At 39.3% G+C, this 23,338-nt stretch overlaps 1 protein-coding gene across 1 annotated transcript in view; it reads right to left on the bottom strand.

Annotated features, from left to right (window-relative positions):
- Positions 1 to 2,281: 2,281 nt before the first annotated feature.
- LOC128355606 (protein kinase C-binding protein NELL1-like) overlaps positions 2,282 to 23,338 on the bottom strand; it is a 272,377-nt gene continuing 251,320 nt past the window's right edge. Inside the window, exons 16-20 of the mRNA XM_053315919.1 lie at positions 21,480 to 21,620; positions 8,789 to 8,982; positions 4,251 to 4,427; positions 3,649 to 3,873; positions 2,282 to 2,332 (exon numbers count right to left, since the gene is read on the bottom strand). Coding sequence (XP_053171894.1) covers positions 2,282 to 2,332; positions 3,649 to 3,873; positions 4,251 to 4,427; positions 8,789 to 8,982; positions 21,480 to 21,620 — 788 coding nt within the window. The remainder of the gene's footprint in view (positions 2,333 to 3,648; positions 3,874 to 4,250; positions 4,428 to 8,788; positions 8,983 to 21,479; positions 21,621 to 23,338) is intronic.

Here is a 23,338-nt window from a genome sequence, read left to right on the forward strand (position 1 = left end):
AAAAGCTCTGGACTCTCCTGCCTTAATAAGCCCGGCCATCTGTAAACAGATTTGACACTCGGTGACCTCCTGGCATACTCAAATCCAGACCTGCGTGACATGGCTTTAATTATCACAACTCTCTCTCTCTCTCTCTCTCTCTTTCTCTTTCTCTCCTTTCGTAAAACGTCTGACAGACTCAGTGCATGCAACATGCTGCGGAGCTGAAGAGCCCTGGGAGATGCCGGAAGAGTCCGACCCACAACAAACTCTGGCCATTTTAATCCTCTACCGCTGGTGCTTGTTCTGGCTGCCAGCAATTTGTTGTGCACTATCACACTGTTAATACACTGTTAATGTCATAGCTGTTTGTTGTTGCAATAGATAGCTATCTGACCTTCATCACAGAGGAGACATTGAGGCTGAGGAAAGGTGTAGGAGACAGAAGTGGTAATGGGTCAGCAGTATAGACAACAACTATGTCCCAATCGAGAGGCTGGATCATCTTAATGATACAGCTTATGAAGGTATAGGTCCCTCAAAGGAGATGAAGGCTGAAGGCTGGGGTATGCTTAAAATGAAGTAGTTTCTAAAAAGTGTGGTCTAACTATAACAGTGAAAGTGTTTATAGCTATTGTAAGTAGCCAAAGCCTGCCATGATTAAGAGGAGCAAGACACAAGCAATCAAACAAATGGGTACATTTTAGGACCTTAAAGGTATTCATAGTCTTGTACTCCATTGTACACACAAAAAAGATCAGAAGTTGTTGTGTGAAGAATGAAAAAAAAAGAGCTTGAGATTGATGTTCACACTCTTTATACTTTCTCACCTTCACTAAGTTATTCACCAGATGACAGAAATTGCCAGAAAGGCATTTCAGACATTGTTTGACTTAATTTTAAGCATATTGACACATTGAATGTGGACCTCCTTTCCCAAATGACATGGTCAATCCTCACAGAAAGCAAATGTCAAAAATCAAAGCCCCATTAACACTCAAACCTCGATGCAAACCACAGGACAAAGCACATCAGCTAGAACCAATACTTCAAAGCCAATCATTTCCAAATCCTCCGCCAACACGAAACATTCACATAGCTAAAATTGGGTAAAATATATAAATAAATAAATGTGTGAAAAGAAAAGGATGATGATGGCCAAGTGTATAGTTTAACTTCCATCAAATGGCAAACAGTACACCAGGGCAACAAATATTCACTATTTCCTGATGACAAGTTGATGAGGATTACCGAAATACTCCATTAAACATCTGTCTGGCACAAACTAGCCTTGTCAACTTGTTACGATGTGTGAGCTGTATATAGGAATGTGAACGTCACAGAATCCAGTTCTTAATTGGGAGCAGTAAAAGGGCTGTTTGACAAAGATACAGGAATATGGAGGATGTGTTGTCATAAAACATTTATATTGTATGTAAAGAAACATTATGCCCCCTCGATTAGGATCTGCATATTTAGCCAAAGAACCATAAACCTAATTTAACGCTAGGGTTAAGGTTAATAGAAAAAATGATATTTAACTTCATCTTGTGTCTTTGTTTGGGTTTTCTTATTGTTATCTTAGTCAGAGAAGAATGCTGTTTAAGGTTGATGATATACCAAATTTATTGGGACACTGTGTTGACACATATTATGAGATGATTTAGAAGAGAGACAAATTAGGACACCCTAAAAATCAGGGTAATGGCTTTATCACAGTCGTCTTAAAAAAGTGTTATTTCTACATCAAATTACTTCCAGTTTTATGATGCTATCGCTTCACAGGACATAAATGGTTACTGTTACGATAAATGTTTTATGAAAAAACTTCCTTGGTGACCAAGCAATGGTGAGCCTACATTTAGGCAAAAGTGACAGCTGGAGCACTGAATCCTTTTCTCCATGACAGCTTGTGACACTCGGCTGCTTGTCGCTGGCTTGGGGTTCAAAACATGATGCTAAACAGGTTTCCTCAAGACATGTAGTGAAATGGAAATGACACAAAGACAGTTACACAACACAGTGACTGTGGCGAGAGCAACTATGGCCTCAGTCTCCTCCTGAGTCCCACACACACACACACTCACTGTTTGTCGACAGAGTTGTGGCATAAAAAGCACAGCCTCAACAGCCCCGGTCTGTCCAGTGTGTTTGTATTTTTCCGTGCACACGCTGGCATGCACATGTGTGTGCGAGAGTCTGTCTTATGAATCCAAGGGGAGAATCATCAGATGGAGGAGGGGGTGTGGCAGTCCCGCAGTGAAAGGAGGAGAGGAGGAGTGAAAGGAAGATGAGGAGAGCTTTAGTTGTTCTGAAGGCAGTCAAGATCCACCGAACAGCAAACGTTTCCATTCTGAGCAGCACAGCATGAAAAGAGAGGAAAGAAAAGGTAGACAGCTGTAATATACTGCATAAACATGTGCAAGCTGCATGTAATGACACAATTCAGAGCCTGGTTGGCCATAATTAGTCATCATACAGAGATCTGTAGAGATTTGTCTACAGTGTCATTAAAGGGTCAGTTCACATAAATGAGAAAAGAACAGCGCATATATTCCCCTCCTGTATCTACTCACAGTTTCAGCATTATCTATGACACTTTTGAAATGTCCGTCTCAGAGATTTATGCTGCTACTTGAGAACATTGGACGTGAACAGAATTCTGACATTGTTGCTCCAAGCAGTGACAAATTTGAGTTATTCAACCGCAATATGTCTATCCAGAGACAACGTCCCACTTACTCTGGATAATCAACAGTCCTCACTGTCACTGTGTCACTCTTTTTATTAGAAATACTTCCTTCTGGAAAAAAAAGTGCCGATGAAAAGCTTTTGAGAGGCCAATATATCAACTGGCCGATCAGAGCAACGGGCCTGTGCCCTAAGACGGGTGTTAGCTGAGAGCAAGGCCCCTGGTGATCAGAGGCAAACCTCATCGTTATCGACAAAGGCCCCATGAAATGAAAAATATATCCTCCCAGTTTCTTCCTGTGTTATTTGTTCATTTATCTTGTGCTTTATGCCAAACATATGTTAAAAATAGTACTCTTACATCAAAATGCCTCTCTTTTTTCTCTTCCTATACCACAGTTTCAAATGTCTGATGACTCATCCTACACTCTGGGGCATTTACAAAAGTTCGTCCTGTCAAATATTTGGGCGTATAGCTAACCTCACCTGTTATGTAAAACCGCAGTTCACTGTCTGAGGGTCGTAGTAGCTAACAGGGCAATATGAAGAGAGGAGATGTGTGTTTGGATATCAGTGGGCAAAAACAATGTGGCTAAGGTCTAAATCATTTATCTCACCCTTGTCTTCCCCTTGATCTAAAAGCTGAGGCAGATGTGTGTGGCGTTAACAGTGCTCTGTAGCTCTGTATTGTGCTAAAGTCTAATCAATGGCCAGGTTATTTAAATAATCTTGTAACTTTACATTGCTCAAATATTTTGTTTCACTGGGAAATACACTTCTTTAAAATCTTTAGATTGACCAACCAGTCACAAGGCAGTAAGGTGAGTGTTGCAAATAGGTCTGTACTGTTTAACATTGTGAAGGTACAGGGCTGCTTTACATCCCAAAATCACATGTCTATTGGACCATTTTCAGGGATGAGAAGAAAAAACTGCTTCATAGTAAAGCAATATTGTGGTCATTGTTGCTCTAACCTACCTTACACTTGCAGGTAGTGCAGGGGGAGTTGGGCATATGCCATGTGTCTCCACTGAGGCGGGCGATGCCTGCAGGGTCCTGGCATGTCTGCCGGATGTCGTAGGACAGGTTTTCGGCCAGGCAAGGATCTGTGACGCAGCGCGGGCAGCACTCGCCCTCTGCTACTGCCGTGTACTCGCACATCAACACGGGACAAACCAGAGGCCAGCAGTCCACCTCCCCCTCCTGCAGAGACAGAGATAGAGAAAAAAAAAAGTCAGGGAAATCTCAGTGTGTTTTGTTTCTGTGAGTGAATCAGTTGATCTGGCGGCAGCAGTTAAAGCTCACACGCTAATGTGTTGCCACATCTCTAATTAGAGAGCTGGTAATTATCTGATCCCTCCACAAACACTCAGTAACACAGCTTAGCAGCAGATCAGAGCCAGGTATTACACAAAGCCCGACTCTGAGTTTCATGTTGCTGATGAGATTTATGTGTTTGATATCATCCATTTCTTTTGACAGACTTGTTTCACCACACTCAGGGATTTTCTATGAAGGTCAGCTTTCAACACATGTAGCTCTAAGTGTGTGTGCATGTGTGTGTGTGTGTGTATACGGACCACGCAGCGGCACTGCTGGCAGCCGTACATCCAGGATGCTCCGCTGCGGTAGAGTGTGCGTCCGCTCTGGTCCAGACACTGGCTGCTGGGCCTGTTGTCACAGCCGGGGCAGCAAAACAGATCTTCGTCTGGGTCTCCACACTCGCAGGGTCTCCTCCTGCAGTATGTCTGGCCATCCTACAAAAAAAAGAGGTCACAGGGGTCAGGGGTAAAATAGACTGACATATGTTGCTGACTTGTGCCAACAAAGACCAACGGATGGGTTGCTGCACATTGCATCATATCCTGAGCTGTAAAATTCAATCCTTAAGCTGACATTACCACAATATACCACCTCACAGCAATGCTAAATAAAACTTGTGGCCTCAGATCCACAATGATTTATATTAAGCAAAAAAGTACAGATACTATTTCTAAAGAGGAAACAACAAAAATATAATTTGTGGTCTTTCCTAAGGGATATTTCCCTTTCGTTGCACACACTATGTCTTGTCACAAGTTTAAATCAATACAATTTGGCAACCGAGGCACATAAATAACCAAGATAATGCCAGAGGAATGTCTAGAAAATAAAAAAATTAACAGTCAAAGACACCTAAGATAAATTACTGTTAGGGGAAGAAAATCCCATCAGCTTGTGATTCCTTCCCATTAGTGTAAATGATAAATGTTTTAATGTAAACAGTGAAAAAGCCGACAAATAGTCTCTGAAAATCTCAGCGGTCTTATTGCATGTCCTGAATAAAAATCTGATAGAAAGGTGCAACTATCACCATAAAGTTTTATTTTGTTTTGCTTTGCACAACAGCCGGTCAGGATTCTTCAACATCAATACAACATCCTGCTCAAAAACCTGCTGAAGAGCCAACTGGAGCCAATGGTGCGGGACACACTGCAAAAACTACAAAAACTGGTGGCATAGATGACTCAGGGTTGGCCAACTGACTATTACTGACCAGAAATGGGTTTTTATTAAATATTATCCACATCGGTGAATATGAATTGGTGGGTCACCTTGTGTTCAGCAGCTGCTAAAACTGAAAGCTCTTATAAGTCTATTTACAGTGCAGAGTTCAAGTATTCCCTGATGTCCTGAATGCAGTTTCAGAGCCTTTTTCATCTCTGAAAGGATTACAATCCTGGAGAGAGTGCTGAATACTTTACATTTTTTGCCATGAGAATGGTGCGTATAAAGAATATCTGTGTCACGACTCATGAACCCCCATCAGACAAAACCTGGAACCTGAAACTTCTGTCATGTGACTTTAGAGAGAGTTTAAGCCATTTTGCACACTGGGTCAATCAGTCTGATTATTCAAGATCACCACACCTCAGGAGGATTGTAATGTGGTGTAGCAACTTTAAGGGAAATTTATTAGAAGTGAGAATAAAGCCAAAATGTATTAGAAGTGCAGCATCTGGGCTGGATTGAAAGTCAAATGCTGAACAGCGTGCTGGATCTGTGAGCTCCGGTCACCGTGTCCCTCGCTCTCTCCGTCTCTACCCGGTGAGAACTTTATGGTCCATTTTACTCAGCACAGCACAGCACTGTCTGGCTCGGGGATGACTGTGTAATGGAGATGTAAAAATGTTACATAAAATGGCTGTTAGAAAATGTATGGGGGCCATAAAGTCATTCCGCATACTATTAAAAGGGCGATACAGAGCCAGTGTTTTATCGATGCATATTGTCCTGCTACAGTAACCGCTGAGTCCTAGGGTGCCAATTGTGATGGCCTTGGTATTTACGGTTACAGCCCAGGACTTGCTAAGAAATTACTGCCAATTGTACTGTGCTGGCACGACGTACAAAGTCAGACTGTTCATTTTAATGGAGGGAATAAGACCAGACGCTCCATGCCATGTGCTGTCATTCTCACCAAAACAACATCATTACTGCTTTTTATGACAACTTTGACGGCATTTTTATAATGTTGATGACCACAGATTACCTTTTTTTTTTCTTTTTAAATCACTAAGTATGAATTGTTTTTTAACACATTCTTTCATTTAGGAGCTCTTTGGTACGTGTGGCTTCACATATCTAGAAATCAGGATCAAAATCTAAATCTCTTATTTAAGTCAAACTACTGTACAGTGAAAGTTGAATAACAAAGATCTTTGCTTTCAAGTGTCCCACTTTGAAATAATGTGTCATTTTCTCCTCTGTGTTCATTGTCAACTTCTTTTCACACACTTCTTGATTTTTAACTGGTCCTGTCTGGCTTTGGCCTCTCATTCATACATCTCAAACACAATTTCTGAGAATAATTTCTGACCTGGTTTCCTTCCATTCCCTCTTTATTATCTACAATATCTTTTTGGCTGGCACACAGTCACAGTCATCTGGCCGGTGGCTTTTTTTCTTTGTTAGACGTGGTCCCCAGGACCCACATTGCTGCCTGTTTACATTCAGTGAGTGTCCAACATTTGATTCAGCCCCTGATTGAACAGCTGGAATGAAAGGCAGCAGTGTGGTGGATCCCGAAGGCATCCTGAACACTCATTCCCAGTATGAGCACAGAGTCTCACCTACATCTCACTTGTGTATCTTTTCTCAGCTCCGCCATTTTTACATGCCAGGTTTAGTTTGGCCTTAGCAGCTCTCTGAAGTGTGAAAATGATCTGGTGAAAGTATGTAAATGCCTCTCTTTATTGACAATTTACATTTAATGCTGCATTTCATTAGATATTCATTTGAAGTGAAACTAGGTTTTTCTTTCTTTGACGAAGTCTGTGTTAAACTGCTACAGTAATATACATGATGTGACTACAGATACAAAACATTTAAAATAAGATGGCGTTCTGTGTGTTACAATAATTAAAGTTCCGCTAAAAGTATTGTAAATGAGCTTTAAACATGTAATCATTATGCCTGTAAAACACATAAAACACCAGGAAAACAACTCTTAACGATATTGGAAATGAGACTACAGAGGTGCAGACTGTTTTAAAATGCTCCTCTTCAAAAAGCTTTCAGTGGACATTTGATCAGTGGTCCATGAAAATGGCTTGCTCTGGTTGGCAGCATGAACATGTTACAGGTACAGTTAACAAATATCAATATAGAGAGAGATTTTGGATGCTCTGTTTTGCACTGGATGCGTGTTGAAGTGAAATGTCACAGCTAGGTTGGTAAAGTGAAACATCCTGGTGGTAAACTTGAAAATTTGGGATTTTATGTGGTGATAAGACACCACCGGAACAACCACTCTCTGCTGTCATTTTATTCCAAATAACCTCTGTGTCTGCCTCATATTAATCTCACTCACTGAGTCTCACCTTCCCAAAGACAAATCTGATCAATATCTCACTTCCCTGAAGCCACACTGCACTGCCTCATTCTGACTCCTGAGCACAGAAATGAGTTGTTAAGCTGTAACAAATATTTGTTATGACTTGCAGGCTAATGACAAACAGCAGGGAGCACTGTGGTGTTTTTTTTAATTCCTTAAGTTGACCCTGTCTGCTGCTTAATTTGGAACCTTGAGAATGATCATAGCAGTCTGATATTGTTGTGTTTGTTGCAAACAGACAAATTAAAAGAACAGAGTCCTTGGTGCTCCATCCTTGCATCCTGCATGTCCTCCAATTCAGTGTCTTTCTTATTCTTGTTGTTGATTTATCTAACTCATCCCTTTCCTTTCTCTCATTACAATGATGTATTTGCATTTTCTTCCCCTTATTCCCTTGTCAACATTGTCTGTGCTACTTCTCTTTCTCTTAGCCAATTTATCTCTTGACGTCAGTCCTGTCTGTCACTGTTCAGGGTGTTTTTGCACATGTAGGCTGTTAGTGTTGTTTAAGTGTTGATTTTTGACATCTTGATACATATCATGTATGATTGATTACCCTTGTGTCCCTTCTCTCTCACCTTCATGTGTGTTTCATGATTGATTGGCAAGAGCGTTACAATGATGCTCCACCCAAAATAGATCTTTCGGTTATAAAACACTCACACTCTGTAGACTAAAAAAGAGACAGGAAAGCTGGAGAAAGCACTGGTGTAAAACTGACCACTATCATGGATGATGAGAAGCTCAAAGGTCCTGTTTACACCTGGTATTAACATGTGACCTGTATCTATCTGGATAAGGACATCTGATCTATGTTCCTTTGCATTTACACCTGTTATTTATGCATTCATGTTTTCTTACCTGAGCCTGCATTGTGATCAGATCTCAATATGCAAAATAGTCAGATGGAGCTGGCGGACTTGTCAACAAACTGACTGAACAGACTGAAAAATGCAAACTACCAGAGAAAATAATTTTGGACTCCTTCCAAGAGCCTGACAAGAGAGGAACATGTGACTATATTGTGATGGATCTTCAAAAATCAGGTGTTGAAAAAAGAGGGGTCTTCTTATAATCAGGTTATATTCAGTCCTATACAGTATTAAAAGCTTAGTTATAGGGAGTCATGGAGAGAAATTATTACCATGCTAAAAAAACAAGTCAAGATCTTCCACTGAGTTGTGAATATGGAGAACATCAGTATTATAAAGTATCTAAAATGTGTATGTATGTGTTTTGTACCTTGCAGGAACATATAGCACAGCGGTCAAAGCTGGGTTTCCAATCTTCTCCATTACGTCTGATTCCCTCTTCCTGTGGGCAGTCGCCGCTGCAGCCCGGACCGGACGTACACACACAGTCGTAGCCTCCCGGGAGGTTCACACACACACTGTCGTTCCAGCAAGTGTGTGTCTGCAAACTGCACTCGTCAATGTCTGGAAGAGAGGGAGCAATTTGTGGTTCATGAATGCTTATGTGGAGAAAAATAGTGTTGGCCTATGTGGGAAAATATTTTGCTGCATTAATATTTGAGAACCTATTGAACCTATTGAAACAAGTATTATTTTTGCCTGAGTATAAAAGAATATCAAAGGATACTCATGCATAGTGTGGCATTAATAAACAGCTTTGACTTTGATATATAATCTACATACAATTTTCATACATTATACCACACATTCTCTTGCCAGATACTCTTTGGATGAATGATAATTAAAATGTCTAGATGGTGTTCACAGACAATGTTGTTTCTAAGTGTGACATTCTTCATTCAGAGCTATACTTGTCTTACAATATGCACTACTTCCCACCTTTACATGGGGGCACATTTACCTTGACTAACTCTGTGGTACATATTGTGCATATTTACTTTTAATTAAATTTTGATTTCTTCAGGCAGGTATCAAGTCTAACATTTATAATCATTTCTGTTGTGCACATATTAATGTTTCAGCCCTGAAGTCACATTAATCATTCCGTAAAATTAATGGCATTCAGTTACTGTAACAGCAGGAACTTAAATTGCAGATTGATGTGGCTAGTCCAGTCAGTTTTGGGAGGAGCACCCACACAGTGTTAGCAGCAGGGTAGCAGATGTGTTTCTTCAAATTGTAAAAATTAATTCCAACAATTTAATAGAGTCACATTCCTTCTCTGCTGCATGTGTAATCATATTATAACTGTGGATGTGATATACTGTATAGTTCAGGGTTTGGCTATTGTCTTCGTTATCTCTTATGGTATAGCAAATTGCTCTTTTGTTCTATGAGTAATGATTGTTGTTAATGTTATTAATTCCCCTAAAGCATGGGCCAGACCAGACCCGGCCCACCAAGGGGTCTAATCAGGCCCGTTGGATATCTTGAGTATGATGCCAGGTTTCAAGAACAAGTTAAACTGTGGAGCCTACTTCATGTAAAATGCTGCTTTAGAGGTTTTTCCACCCTGACCACAATACAATCCATTTTGTGTTCATATTTACATCATTCATATATTGAACACTGCAAAATGTCAATCAATCAGCAGCTCCTGTGTAAAATAATCTGGAAAAGACTGAGACAAACACCGTAAGACATCTCTGGCTGTTCATCTGTTTTGTAAATAGATAGGTTATTATAGTAAAGTTATATTACATATTATATACATTTTATATTATCATTATGCAGCGGTTTTGCTTGTCTGGCCCACCTGAACAAAAATCTATTTGATACATACATACAGGCATCATAGTTTCAGCCACATCAATCACAACCTAATACCGTATATTCACTCAGTGGATTCAGTTGAATCATCAAAGCAACAAAACATCTGCTCAGTCAGCTTCTTTCTCACTTTTTACTCTCTTCAAACCAAAATAACCAACATGAACAGAGAGGACAGATGGCAATTTCATCCACTTTTCTTTATCAGCGTTGCACAGAAAACTGGATGCCAAAAGTCTGCCCCTACCTTTTATCAAACCATGACATTTAACTCTCTTTATCCTCACTAAATGTGTGCTGTTCAGAGAGAAAAAGACCAAAGTCTCTTCGACAGTTGCTGTGCTCTCCCCTGCCAGCACCTGCTGCCTACAGACATTGATCACACAACACTGACAGCACACTGCAAGGGTTGCATGAGCAAATCCCCCAAGTAGAGAAGCTGAAACTAAGTAATAAAAATGGAATTAATGTGTTTGCTTGTGCATTTAACTCTAACCATGCTTTCACACTGTGAGCACTGCAGCCAATATGTCTATTTACCTTCGACGCAGGTGAGTGAGATGACAAAGCTGTGTGGACTGTCAACAGGTTTAAAAAGCTTGACTTCCACACTTCTCCAATTCCAAGCTTAACATAGTATGTCTAAGCTTTATTGAACATCATTTACATAAGGCAAGCAAAAAAGAGTTAATCCTCTATAAAGTGACTATATTGGGATATATCCAAATCAGGTCTACATGGTTAGCATTGAATAAACTGTCTAATTGAAAATCAGTCTAATCTGTAATTTCTCAGTTTCAGGTGTACATTGAATTTGTTGGGGTGAATCAGCTATGATGGGCACTGTTGAACAAGTATAGTATGGGTTAATTTGAGTAAAGCAGTGGGGTAATTGGGTACAATTGAGTTTAAATATATTTGGGTTTGTTGAGACATGGCTTCTGAGTTATTCAATGGGTTGAGGTGTGTGGTTATGTTATGTTTTGCATGGCCAGTATGTTTTAAGATGTTATCATACTAACCTTTTGCCTACTAGTCTTAGTTTTTAAGTATAACTGCACTATACTACTTGCTTTTATCATTAGGGTGGACAGCAGACTATTAAGTCATTGTATTCATTTGTTTTTTAATTGGCAGGAAATAACAGCACCAACCACTGGCAGATTAATACTGAGCCAACAGATCAGTTGAGGATGCTGTTAACTTAGCCCTCCACCCCACACTACAACACTTAGTCACCCAACACCTACGCCTGCATCCTATTCATCTTTAGCTCAGTGACCCCTGCGTATGCCACTGGAGCCAGCCTTCAAGTGGAGAATGCAACAAAGGGTAAAAATGAATAGCTTTTCATCTCAACCTCTGGCCCTCAGCATAATGGCTGTTCTCCCTCTACACAAACCACTTTGCAGCCCACCACAGCTCAGTCACCATTTTTTAAACATGAAGATTACACAACCACAGTTGGACTAACAAAAATGAAGACCGATATCATGAGCAGGTAGCCCGAGCAGTCACTTGGTACTTTGATAACGGCCCCCGCTCAACACATCTAAAACACAAGGACTCATTATAGATTTCAAGCATAGCCAGCTCCCTAAATACCTAGGTGAACCCATAACCATCAATGACTCATTCAAATTTCTTGGCACACACATCAGCAACACATTTATATGGAACATCACTACAGAAAACATTACCAGAAAAGCCCAGACAAGACTGTTTTTCCTAAGACAGCTCAAAAATACACAATAAAAAACAAAGCCTCCTCCCTCAGTCCCTTTTTTGGCAGCATTGTTTAAAGAAATAATCTAAGCCCAAACACACAACCAATCCTATATTATGTTATTTTATGTTGTGTGTTCTTAAATATACATGAGAATACATCCAGTTGTTGTCGGATGTGATTAAAAGTGTTTCAGATAGATCAGCTGACTGATAGATACTGAAAGACACAGGTGTTTTCAATTACTCCAGCTAATTAAACCTCTGGTCAGGTTGAATGTAAGTGGCATTATTCTGGGAATCATGATGTCACCATCCTCTTATAAAAAAGGAAATGGTGTAAATTGTCCTGCCCTAACAGGTGCAAAAAACTAATGGGGGAAGGAGGGAGCTGTCAATCACCCACACTCTGTACACACCCACACAGTCCTGATAAGAGCACTAATTAGTCAACATAAATGAAAACACTTGCAAGGGTGGACTATGGGTGTGCAGGGGATTTAAAGCTCAAAAACTAACTCAACCCTTTAGAATAATGATGTTTGTTGCATCCATCATTAGAGGTGATGGAACATTACCACTTTCTGTGTGTTTATTGCTACTTAATTAGCTCCTACAAGCTGGTAGTCAGCCTGTGATGTTATGGAAGTAAATACCAACGCAGCAAAAATACATTACTTGTACCTCCACACTGTTACAGAGAAATGTTTAGAGCCCTTGGCCCAAGTTCCCCAGACTGTGAACACCATGCAACATAAACTTTTGTTTCCTACAGTGGAGAATGATGAGGCTTGGCTGATGCTATGGCCAGCCACACCAGCCAAAGCAATACAGTGTGACACTGCTGAATACACACACTAATTGTTTGCAGTATCAAGTATGCTGGATATGGAGCGAGAGGAAAACAGCTCAGCTGAGAATTTATTGTGCCTGTGACAGACTATTTGCATACACTATATGAAATCCCCATCAGCCAGTCAGACACACTGTACCTCCGCTGGTGAAGGATTAATGCTCTTCATGCTACATTCACCATATTTAGCCACAAGCTGTCGCTCGCAGATGAAGCATATTCTTACATGTTGATTGTAAAAAAAAAAAGAACCAAACACAAAAGCCCTTTGGAGAATCCAGCTGAGCATAGCCAACAATATGAAAAACTTACACTCACACCTACATGTACTGTTTCATATGAAAGCATTGATGTTGCAGTGTACTGTACATGAAAACACAGGCATCAACACACACACACACACAAACAGATGCACGCACAAAACAAATAAATCCCTCTGACAGATGTTGGTAATTAGAAGGCATTAGAAAACTCAGTATTTGACTATTTAAATTATATTTCTTTGGTTTGTCTCCAGGCAGCCCATATGGAAAGGTCATGTACATCACAGAGAGAAAGAGAAAATTATGCAGACACTGTCGTGAGGGTAGACAGTGGGAGTTTATGGTGTATTATCCTCATCTTTATGCACAATCTGTTTATTAAAGCCACCTGTCTCTCCCTAAAGCATTAGGCATTATAAACGTGTTTTGAGATGCAGTCCGTGCAGCTCTAAGTCAAAGTAATAAAACAAAAGGAGTGCTGCTTGCTGTTTGCTGCTGCTGTGGTCCACAAGACAACAAAACACAGCGTGACACAATGCACAGCAAAAAAAAAAAAAAAAACATGCAACGTAATGCATAGTAATGAAATGTAAAGCAATGCAGCGTGACGGACCGAGGCAACACAATGCAGCGTGACCAAACAGAACATAGCATGCTATCATATTCAACCCAAGTAAACACCTAAATAACCTAAAATAACAAAACATGATGTAACATAATGAATTCAGATATTCTGATGGTACCAAAAGACATATAGGCATAACATGATATGGTTCATTATAGCACAATGTTTTGCAAGAATGTGTTGAAATGTACATGTATATAATGTATGTATGTGTAATAATGCAACAGAGCACATCTATCTTCAACACACACAAAAGCCCCCACTAACATCACACCACCATTCAATGCATCATATATTGTATACACACCAACAACACATCATTGCACAACACACACGCACAAAAAAAGAACAAGATGAGAACACAACTGAGAACTAATTGCAGTCTAGCTTAATTTCCAGATACAATTTACTCAAGAATACACTGGGGAAAAGCCTCACACCGGAATAGATAAACATGGATTAGAAGTGTTTTAATTTGTTCTGTATACAGTGTGTGTGCTTCTTTTGTAAAGAGTTTGATTCCTCTTTAGATAGTTTGGTGTTTTATACCAATTCCCTCAGATAATATCACTATATCTCATGTGCCAGTGTGTTTTTTTTTTGTGAATGCTGCTCTCGAAATAATCCAAAAGAGATAACAGGATTTCATTTTTGTGGTCTGTCTGTTGCTGAGGAAAGCAATTAATGGAGAAGAATATGAAGGCTATAATTAAGAAAGCAAGCAAGTAACAGTTATCTAACTAGTAGTTAGCAGTGGAATTGAAAAACTAAATTAAAGCTACAGTGTAAAATTGACCAAGAAATTGAAACATAGCATGTCTTGATTTAGTAGCAGGTCAAAGGTCTGATGTCATGTCTGGATTAACCTCTGTAACCTCTGGAGCTTCTGTAACTCAATGCTACTTCTTATTGAGCTCTCTTTTATTTAATCTGGTGTTTTCTATCCATATGCTAGGACAAATTAGCAAAGTTGAAACCTTCATGAATTTTAACAAATCTAAACAATGATAAAAAGCTACGGCTTCCATGATCATTTACTGGGATGACAATGGCTCTTATTTCGCTGTAAATATAATATCAACCCACACTCTCTTCTAATGTAATGTTATCTGTAATCTGTGCTAACTAACAGCAATCAGTCTCATCTGTCATCTCATTACAGACATGCCAGAACTAGCCGTGGCCCATGGATGACCTGGTGATGTTTAACCTCTGATAGTGCAGGGATTGTGGGTGATCATGTTCCCTAAAGACTGCTTAAAACAAAAATATTTAATACACAATATTAGATACTGATGAGTTTTATTAGGCCTATTACAACTATAATTGTGATTATGAATTGTGTTTTCTTGTTTCTCTTGATTGTTGTGACTGCATGAACAGATACTTCTTATTACATGTAGATCTTGCCCAAAATCCCATTTGATACCAACATTGTAAGAGTGCACTTAGTTACTTTATTATAATAGTGCACTTAGTCACTTTATAGATAAAAGGCTCTTATGGATCCATTTATCACCCAGCAGGACACCCTGAGAGAAGCACAAGCAGTTGCTCCATGTGCCAAACATGAATTAGCACCGACACAATAACAAAGTGCCTATTCATTGGAAAAACACAACACACACTTTAAATGGAAGATCCTTAGAGAGTGCAAATGTTCACCAACACTGAATAATTACCCAATCTGTTGTTAAGGAAAAACACAGGATTTCTAACACTTGAGTGAATTTTCATTGATCCATTAACATGCCCATTAGGATTTTTGAATCAAGTCTTTGATAGAATTGCAGTTGATTTGCATATAAAAGTTCAACTGAATTCTTCAAACGTCTCTCTTGCCAAAAATGGGTTTTTTTTTGTTGCTAGAGGCAATTATACCCGCATGTTCTGACATACATATACACCAACAAATAGACTTTCTGCTTTCTCATAACATTGTCCTAATCCGCTTCTCTGATTCTCATCCCCAGCGCTCTTTGCCATTTTCTGCATGGCCGTCACATACTCTTAGCCAAATTGCAGTTGTTGATATGGCTAACTGACTGATACTGCTGCTCTCAGCTTTGAGCTGACTCCTTATTACAAAATGCTACTTTATGTTTGGTGAACTCATGAGAGTCTGTTGGACGGATGCTGTGGAGGGGAAGAAATCCTGCTGGTGTCATTTATACTTATTTCCCCTGCTGGTTTTTAGCCGAATACTGCATAGTGAGGGAAGTAAAGGATATATATCTGATTAATGGGTGACACAACATCCACGTACAGTATACATATTATGATACATTGATGTTGTAACGTCTCGAGAAGCCATGCCATTAATGGAATCTCTTAATCACATGCAAATCAGTGCTTTCACTAATCACATTGTATAATTTATATTTAAAGCCATGCATATGTTTGTTGAAAGCACAAACAAGGACATTAATGTCCAATTAGACTGATGTGAGCAATGGCTCTGTTTGACTGGCTTTCTGGAAATATGAGTCATGTGTCTGATTTTTATGTGATTATGTCTTTTCATTTTCTGGCATATGTTTTTTGTTTAGCAAAATGAGATATAAAAATGGTGCAGTCTGTGTACTGCACTTAGCTAATTCATGTTTTTTTTCACTACTACCACTCATGCTCACCAATTTTCAAATCCTAGGAAGATTCACCGAAAATATGTGATTTGGCTATCCAACACTTACCCCTTTGGACTTGAAAAGTGGTTCTGGAAAGTTTTTAGGTTACTTTCTAGTGGAGTATTGATGCTGCTGTTTGCTTGGATTCATAACAGTTACAATTGCTTCAAATGAGACAAAAATATAGAAAATTATTCAAATTGTGCTGCAGCATAATTCATCTCTCTACCTTTGTTTTGATGTTCCAACCTGAAAAATCACTAAATATGCCATTTCTGGTAGGGCTTTGGATCTATGAGGAAGTGTTATTATGTATTTACCTCTGTTGTGGGGAAGCTATGATGGGTTCAACATGAGGACCACCACCAGAGAAACAGCTTAAGCAGCAGTAATACATTTTTCTATGCACATTATTTCGCTATGACTCTGGAGAACATTGGAATCTATTGTAATTGCTGTGAATCCAGCTGCCATCCTTGACAAAGGAGTATACAAGCCTTTTCAGAGCCACATGACAAGCCTACAGGGAGTGAGATTTTGATAACATGTACTTTTTGTAGTGTTTCTTTAATTTTAACACTTAAGGGAATAACTACCTACACATTCCATTTTAATTTGTGGCATACATCCCTTTTCTCTCAACCTGCTTTGTTTCCCAGAATGCCTTTTCATACAGGGATATATGTCAAAGGAATACACATAGGAAAGAAATCCTCTGGTGTTAATAATAGATCATAATTCTGTATTCTGGTCTGTTTTCAGCTCATGTTGATGTAATAATTTGTGTCCGTGTTTCGCCTTTTTTTCTTTTGTTGATGGATTTTCCCCTTCATGATTATTGAAAATCAACACAAAACTGCAGCTTTTCAAAATTGTACGGACTCAGAGGAAGGAAGGACACTAGAAACCAAATCAAGCTGTCAAACTGCAGTATACCTCCCGACTGTATCTGGATGTAACATCATATGTCTGTTTGGTGAGTTTCTGCAAGTTTCTGCAAGGCTTTTTTTCTTTATCTTTGTATTGTCAGTGATACATCCTCGTAGACAAGACACCTCCTCCGCCTGAAGGCTGAAGTCTAAGATGCTGTTTTGTGCAAAGAATTACACAGAACTAGCTCAATTAAGTTCATTTCCATTAAGTCACACATGGAAGAGGTTTATTTATAGCAAAATGTTAATTATAATTTATAGTGGAGGTGGTGTTGGCCTATAGGTGACTGAATTAATGAGATTCAAATCACTAACTGAATGTGTAACAAAGTTTGTCTTACTCAGAGAGAAAATAAGATATCACAAGGGCAAAGTTTTAGAGAAAAGACAATATGAGCTGCTGCTGCATTTGAAGATGCTCTTGATAGTGTTGTCTCTGTGTGGTAATGTGACATGAAGCTAATGCAGAGTCTGACATATACATTACATGTGTCTGTGCATCACTTTCTTCAAGCATTGATTGAATGAAACCACTTCCCAAGGGAAATGTGTGGAAATCATACCTCTTCCCTTCAAAGTAAATGAATCAAAGTAGACTGCTGCTGACATTGCATTTTGATTTAAAGGTTAAGTGAAAGCAAAAGCGTGTCACTCAGCCATGTGGTCTTGTCCGCCATATCCATTACAACTTAACACAGGTGCATAGGCAAAAATAAAAGCAGTGTCTTGGATTTGTCGAGTGACATTTAGCTTGTCTGGGCTCCTGCTCTCAAAAAGGCAGAATGTCATCAGTAATATGCTGAATCACTAAAAATCTTAATATAATGTCAGTGACAAGACTATAAACTGTGGTTAATTTTAAGGCTACAAAACTTCAATTTGTAGGTTGAAACTGTGCTAAAGTAAATTATTGGATGTATAGTGATGAAATTTACTAAAGACATTCATGATCCCCCAGGGATGAATCTGGACATTAGGGATCAACTGGATTTTCTTCTAGAGCCACTGTGAAGGTTTTTAGTGAAATGTCTTGACAGCCATTGGATGGATTGCCATTTGGTGGCCGTGAAATAGTCACAAAATTGAATCTATAGATTTGTGTACATTGACAATAATTTTATTTTATTTTAAAACTTTTTTTTGTGACACTCAACACCATTTTTAAACTAATGTATTTCAATTGGAAGTATGTTTTGTGCCTACACCACATTTGTTCCAGTCAGTTAGGACTGTGGAGCACAAAAGCTGTTTGTTTTTTAATCATGGGATTAATCATAAGATTTTATCGTTGTTTTTATTTCTATATTTTAATTACATTAGTACAGGCAATGGTCCATGTCAATCTGGTGGGCAGACTGGAGGATCTGCTGACTGGTTTTCTGCAAAACTCCATTCAATAATGTTGAGATTTAATATTGGTAAGTGAGCTGCCCACTTAAAACATGATAAAACCTGACAGTTTGACTAACTGACTGACTGAATGTGACAGTTTAACAACCAAATCAGTAGGATTAAAATTAAAGTTGTTTTTTTTAGTTTTTATCAACTGCTGAATAAATTGGGCTAGCTAGTGTTAGCAGCTTTATTTCCGGCCGGTTTGTGATGATGCATCAGCTCGTTCCCTGATAAACTTTCACACAGTTTCATAGATACAGATTTAATTAGCTAGCAAGCTGTTTCATGTATTTTTCTCAGTAAGTTTGGCAGAAGCAGGTGCTAAAAGGCTAAGCTCACAGCTCATAGCTCACAGCTCACAGCTTAGCATTGTTGCATTAGCAGCACTCCGGATGGAGAAGCTGTATGGTTTTCTACCCTGCATGCAATTTCAGAGGAATATGACAACTGTGTGAATAGGCTCTATTGAGTTGTGGGCAGACTTGACACCTGTTACTCCAGAGCCAGTGTAATTATAAGTTTAGCTTTACTAGATATTTGATATATTCAGTAAATATATAATTTTACAACAAAACACTAATTAATTTCAGGTATATTTTACCCATATTTGAAAGCGCCCCCAGTTGGTGACTATAATCAGATCATAGGTGAGGTCAAGAGCTCTGTATAACAGTTGGTCCCATGTCTGTATTCCCTTTTGTTGCCAAATTATAATCCTTCAAACATGTGCCAATATCAAGGTTCAAAGGTCAGTTTTTCAGGAGGAAAATATTAAGTGTGCTATGGACAAAGAAATTAAGTATGAAAATATGAAAATGTGAATGTGACAAGAGCAACAATTAAATGTGACATGTGCATAAATAATTCAATTATGTAAGAGCGGAGAGTGAGTGCAATGCACAATCCAGTTTCCAGTCCAGTTTGATTAAATATATTAAAGTGACAAGTGCAGTTATTAAGAGAGGAATGTGAAATGTAAAGACAAGCTCAATAAGCCCATCTTCATCCTGTTTATATGGCCATGGTTCTTAACAGAGATAGTAGTGTGTGGCCCAAAAAGTGTGTGTATACGTATATGTGTATATGGCCTTTTTATACTTCCCGCATACCGTATATGCTGTCGACATGTATGTTTAGTTTAGTTTATTTGGATCCCCATTAGCTGTTACCCAGGCAACAGCTACTCTTCCTGGGGTCCATGTGTAGACCCCAGGAAGGACCCCATGTGGATGTGGACATTTTTCTATTCATACCTTTCCAGGGATTGTATTTATTATTGTGCCACCATCACATTATCTACAGTCAGTGGTGTAGATGGGTAGCACTTTACAAGTCAGGAAACCAGTTCTAGCCAGGTTAGCCATTGGTTGCAAAGCCAGATAGTAAAAACACATTTTTGCTGTATTTTACTCATACAAACACTGTAGCAACACCTCTACAGATAGAAGTTGGACTGTGCTGTGTGCACAATTGATTTAATGAGACACAAATAAGACAAAAGTGCTAATAAACAGGATATTCACACTGTTGATGTACCATCTTGGATTTTGAGGTCAGGGCCAGTGAGGTTTGTCTGACTTTCTGTGTTGGAATTCCAACTTCCGAGTTCAACTGGAACACACCAAGAGTTACCGCTGCATAATGCAATAATTTAAAGTGTAACTAAACATGAATCTTTTTTGTTTTTTTGGTCTTATTATTTATGTTAATACAGGTGTTTTTTCCAGCAATACACATACTGTGTTTAAAAAATAATTTCTACACAAAAGTAGCTTATTTGTGTCTGTTTGGGTGTGCAAATTCTGTTCAGCCAAATTCTGTGGCCCTTCCGTAATTGTGACTTATTGGGCAAGACTTGAGGTCGAGGTCCAGAGCACTGGCTAACTGTTGCATTGGTCTGTGCCTCTCACACAGAGCTGCAGGTAGTGTTAGCAAGCCTAATAAGAGATGGCAGGGAGGCGACGTCATGCTACTCAGAGAACCATGGTTATGCAAAGATTAAAGGCACTTGCTCAACTCAGCTACAATACAGAAACTACACATTTTGAGTGTTGGGTGTAGTTACCCTTACAGAGGAGAATTCAAAGCAGTGGCAAATACTGTACATCGCTTGTTAAAAACATTGTTGCTGCCGGAGATCATTTATATACAGTGACATTGTAAATTGCCCACAATCTGTGAAAATATTGCTAATTAGTTCTGCTATGCAGTGTGAATGTTCTATCCATCATCAACACAACAGTTTTGTCACAGGAAACACACGTTGCCGGTGTGCCTCTATTTTCGTTGTGAACTCTGCCTCTTTCTGTCTTTTGTGGGCTAATAGATGGGGGGGGGGGGGGGGGGGGGGGGCATGACATAAACATCTAATAGCCGAAAAGGCTGACGGTTGTTTCTTATGAATATCTCATTAAGTGTTGCTTGTGTGGCTTTCACATAGCGTGCTGCAATCTCGAGCTGTGAAGGTGAGGAGACCACTGATTAGGCTTCTTGTAAGCCTGCTGGATAACATGTTAGAGCAGACACTCATACACCCATATATACATCACACAATGCTTAAGTCTCTATGCTAGTTTTTCAATGAGGATAAATATGACCAAGAATTACAATCAGTGGATCATGTAGGACACCAGAGATAAGAGACACTTGAAGAGGAAGCCTTTAAGGGAGTGACAATATTCAGAATTCCTGTGTAATTGGACACAGAAAGGAGAAAAAAAAATCTACAGTGGCTAGGCAGCAGACACGCAGAGGCTGAGGAGCTGGTATTTGAAGCAATGAAAAGAATGTTTCAATTCAATGTATGCTCACCAATGCAGGAGCTCCCATCAAGAAGGTAGGAGCCATTGTCATGGAAACCACTTCTGCATTCACAGTGGTACCAGCCAGGCAGGTTGACACAGCGGGAGTGGTTGTGGCACTCAATCAGGACCTCTGCACACTCATCAATATCTGAGGACACAAACACACATACAGTAGTTTTAGCTTCAGTCTAAATTATTTTCCCAGTTACCAACATGAACAATGAAACTTTGATTCATTTGAGCTGTTTGATTTTTTTCCTTGCTCTTTCATCTGTGCCAGTTGAAGCAGTGGAGGTTGATCCAGTCAGAGCAAACTGCCACCACAACAGCAGAGCCGGGTCAGTGGCTGCTCACATTAGACAGCCAACATTTCTGCAGCCTCTCTGCTACAGTAGGGATCAAAGTCTTTTAGAAATCACAGCATTTGGTAGCTGAGTTGTTTCCTACGTGTACTTCTCTATTTCTTCTTTTCACTCATTCTGCCGTTCCTACCCAGCTTGCTTTGTCCCATGCGAGCGGCGTGTATATACATGCCCAGCCCAGAGGCATCAGGTCTTCACTCCTTCTCGAGAGAGTAAATCTCTCTCATCCATTATGTATGGTGTGAGCTCTGCTCCTCATCTGCAGCTCTCTTGCTTCTGGCTGTAAGACCCGACCTGCACACACACCCTGATGTTTACAACGTGACCTTCAGTCACACTTTCAATCACCTAAATGCAAACCGTAGCAAACAGGGCAAGGTGGCAAGGTACTGCTCATTAACTGTCATGTATCTGTGTATATCTCATACTCTCACTGGAAGAGGAAACTGTAATATCTCAAGCAAATCAACGAGAAAAACATCTGCCACTGTTTATTTTTCACAGAAGATTGTGGAGTGTTAACAATTCAGTGGTGGACTTAGACTGTCTGAAGGGCAAGGACAGATTAATATAAAGGGCATCTGATACAGTGGGCTCCCATCAACAGAGACAATGCATGTTTATTACAAAGGCCACAATCACAATTATATAAAGAAAACAAGCACTGTTGTATTACTTGTTAAACATTTATTTTGCACACAGCTATGTGATATAACGTGGAATGGGTAACGTTTTAAATGCTTATTTCTCAAACACATTTGCAGTAAAAACAGTTTTTTTAGAGAATTAGCTGTTTTGAGCAGTCTTGTCAGGTAAGTGAGAGCTTTGACAAGGCAATTAAAGGCAATAAAAACTGTTAAATTACCTTTTTGCTATTTTAGCTAATTTATCAATGTGGCAAACATCTCTATATGCAAATGCAACATTCACACTGGTAATGTTAACCATAATTTGCAAGCTTCTAAAAAAGTCAGGCATTCACATGTATGCAGATCACACCAGTTATTATAAACTCAAGTATAAGAGACATCAGACTACTACATACCATGTAAAAGCTTTAATAACACTATGACCTTTACCTAATTATTTACAAAAGATCTAAAGGGGATGTGAGTGAGCATTAAGAAAATCAACTGGATGAAATAAAGTAAGCTTCAACAACCTACATAAAGGACACATTCATTTCTACCATAATGGCTACTTTACTTCACTGTAAGGACATCTTAGAGAGCACAGCATCTCATGTGGTCACTGGAAGGACACCTTTTCTATATTTTTTTATTTACTAGGGAACCCATACAGAACCTCCAGCTCACCACATTACAGCAGCTATTCATAGGGCTCCGCATTACATTGTGTGGGGCTAGGTTACAAGACAGTGTCACATATTCTTCCAAGGAAAGGTTACTCATAAGGGCCTGCCATTTTTTTTTTTTTTACACAGAGCACTCTATAGGGCATTTCATCCCGATTTACCCACAACTAAGACAGCAATTACAAAACA

This window comes from Scomber japonicus, chromosome 1 (assembly GCF_027409825.1).
Source record: "Scomber japonicus isolate fScoJap1 chromosome 1, fScoJap1.pri, whole genome shotgun sequence".
Classification (NCBI taxonomy): Eukaryota; Metazoa; Chordata; class Actinopteri; order Scombriformes; family Scombridae; genus Scomber; species Scomber japonicus.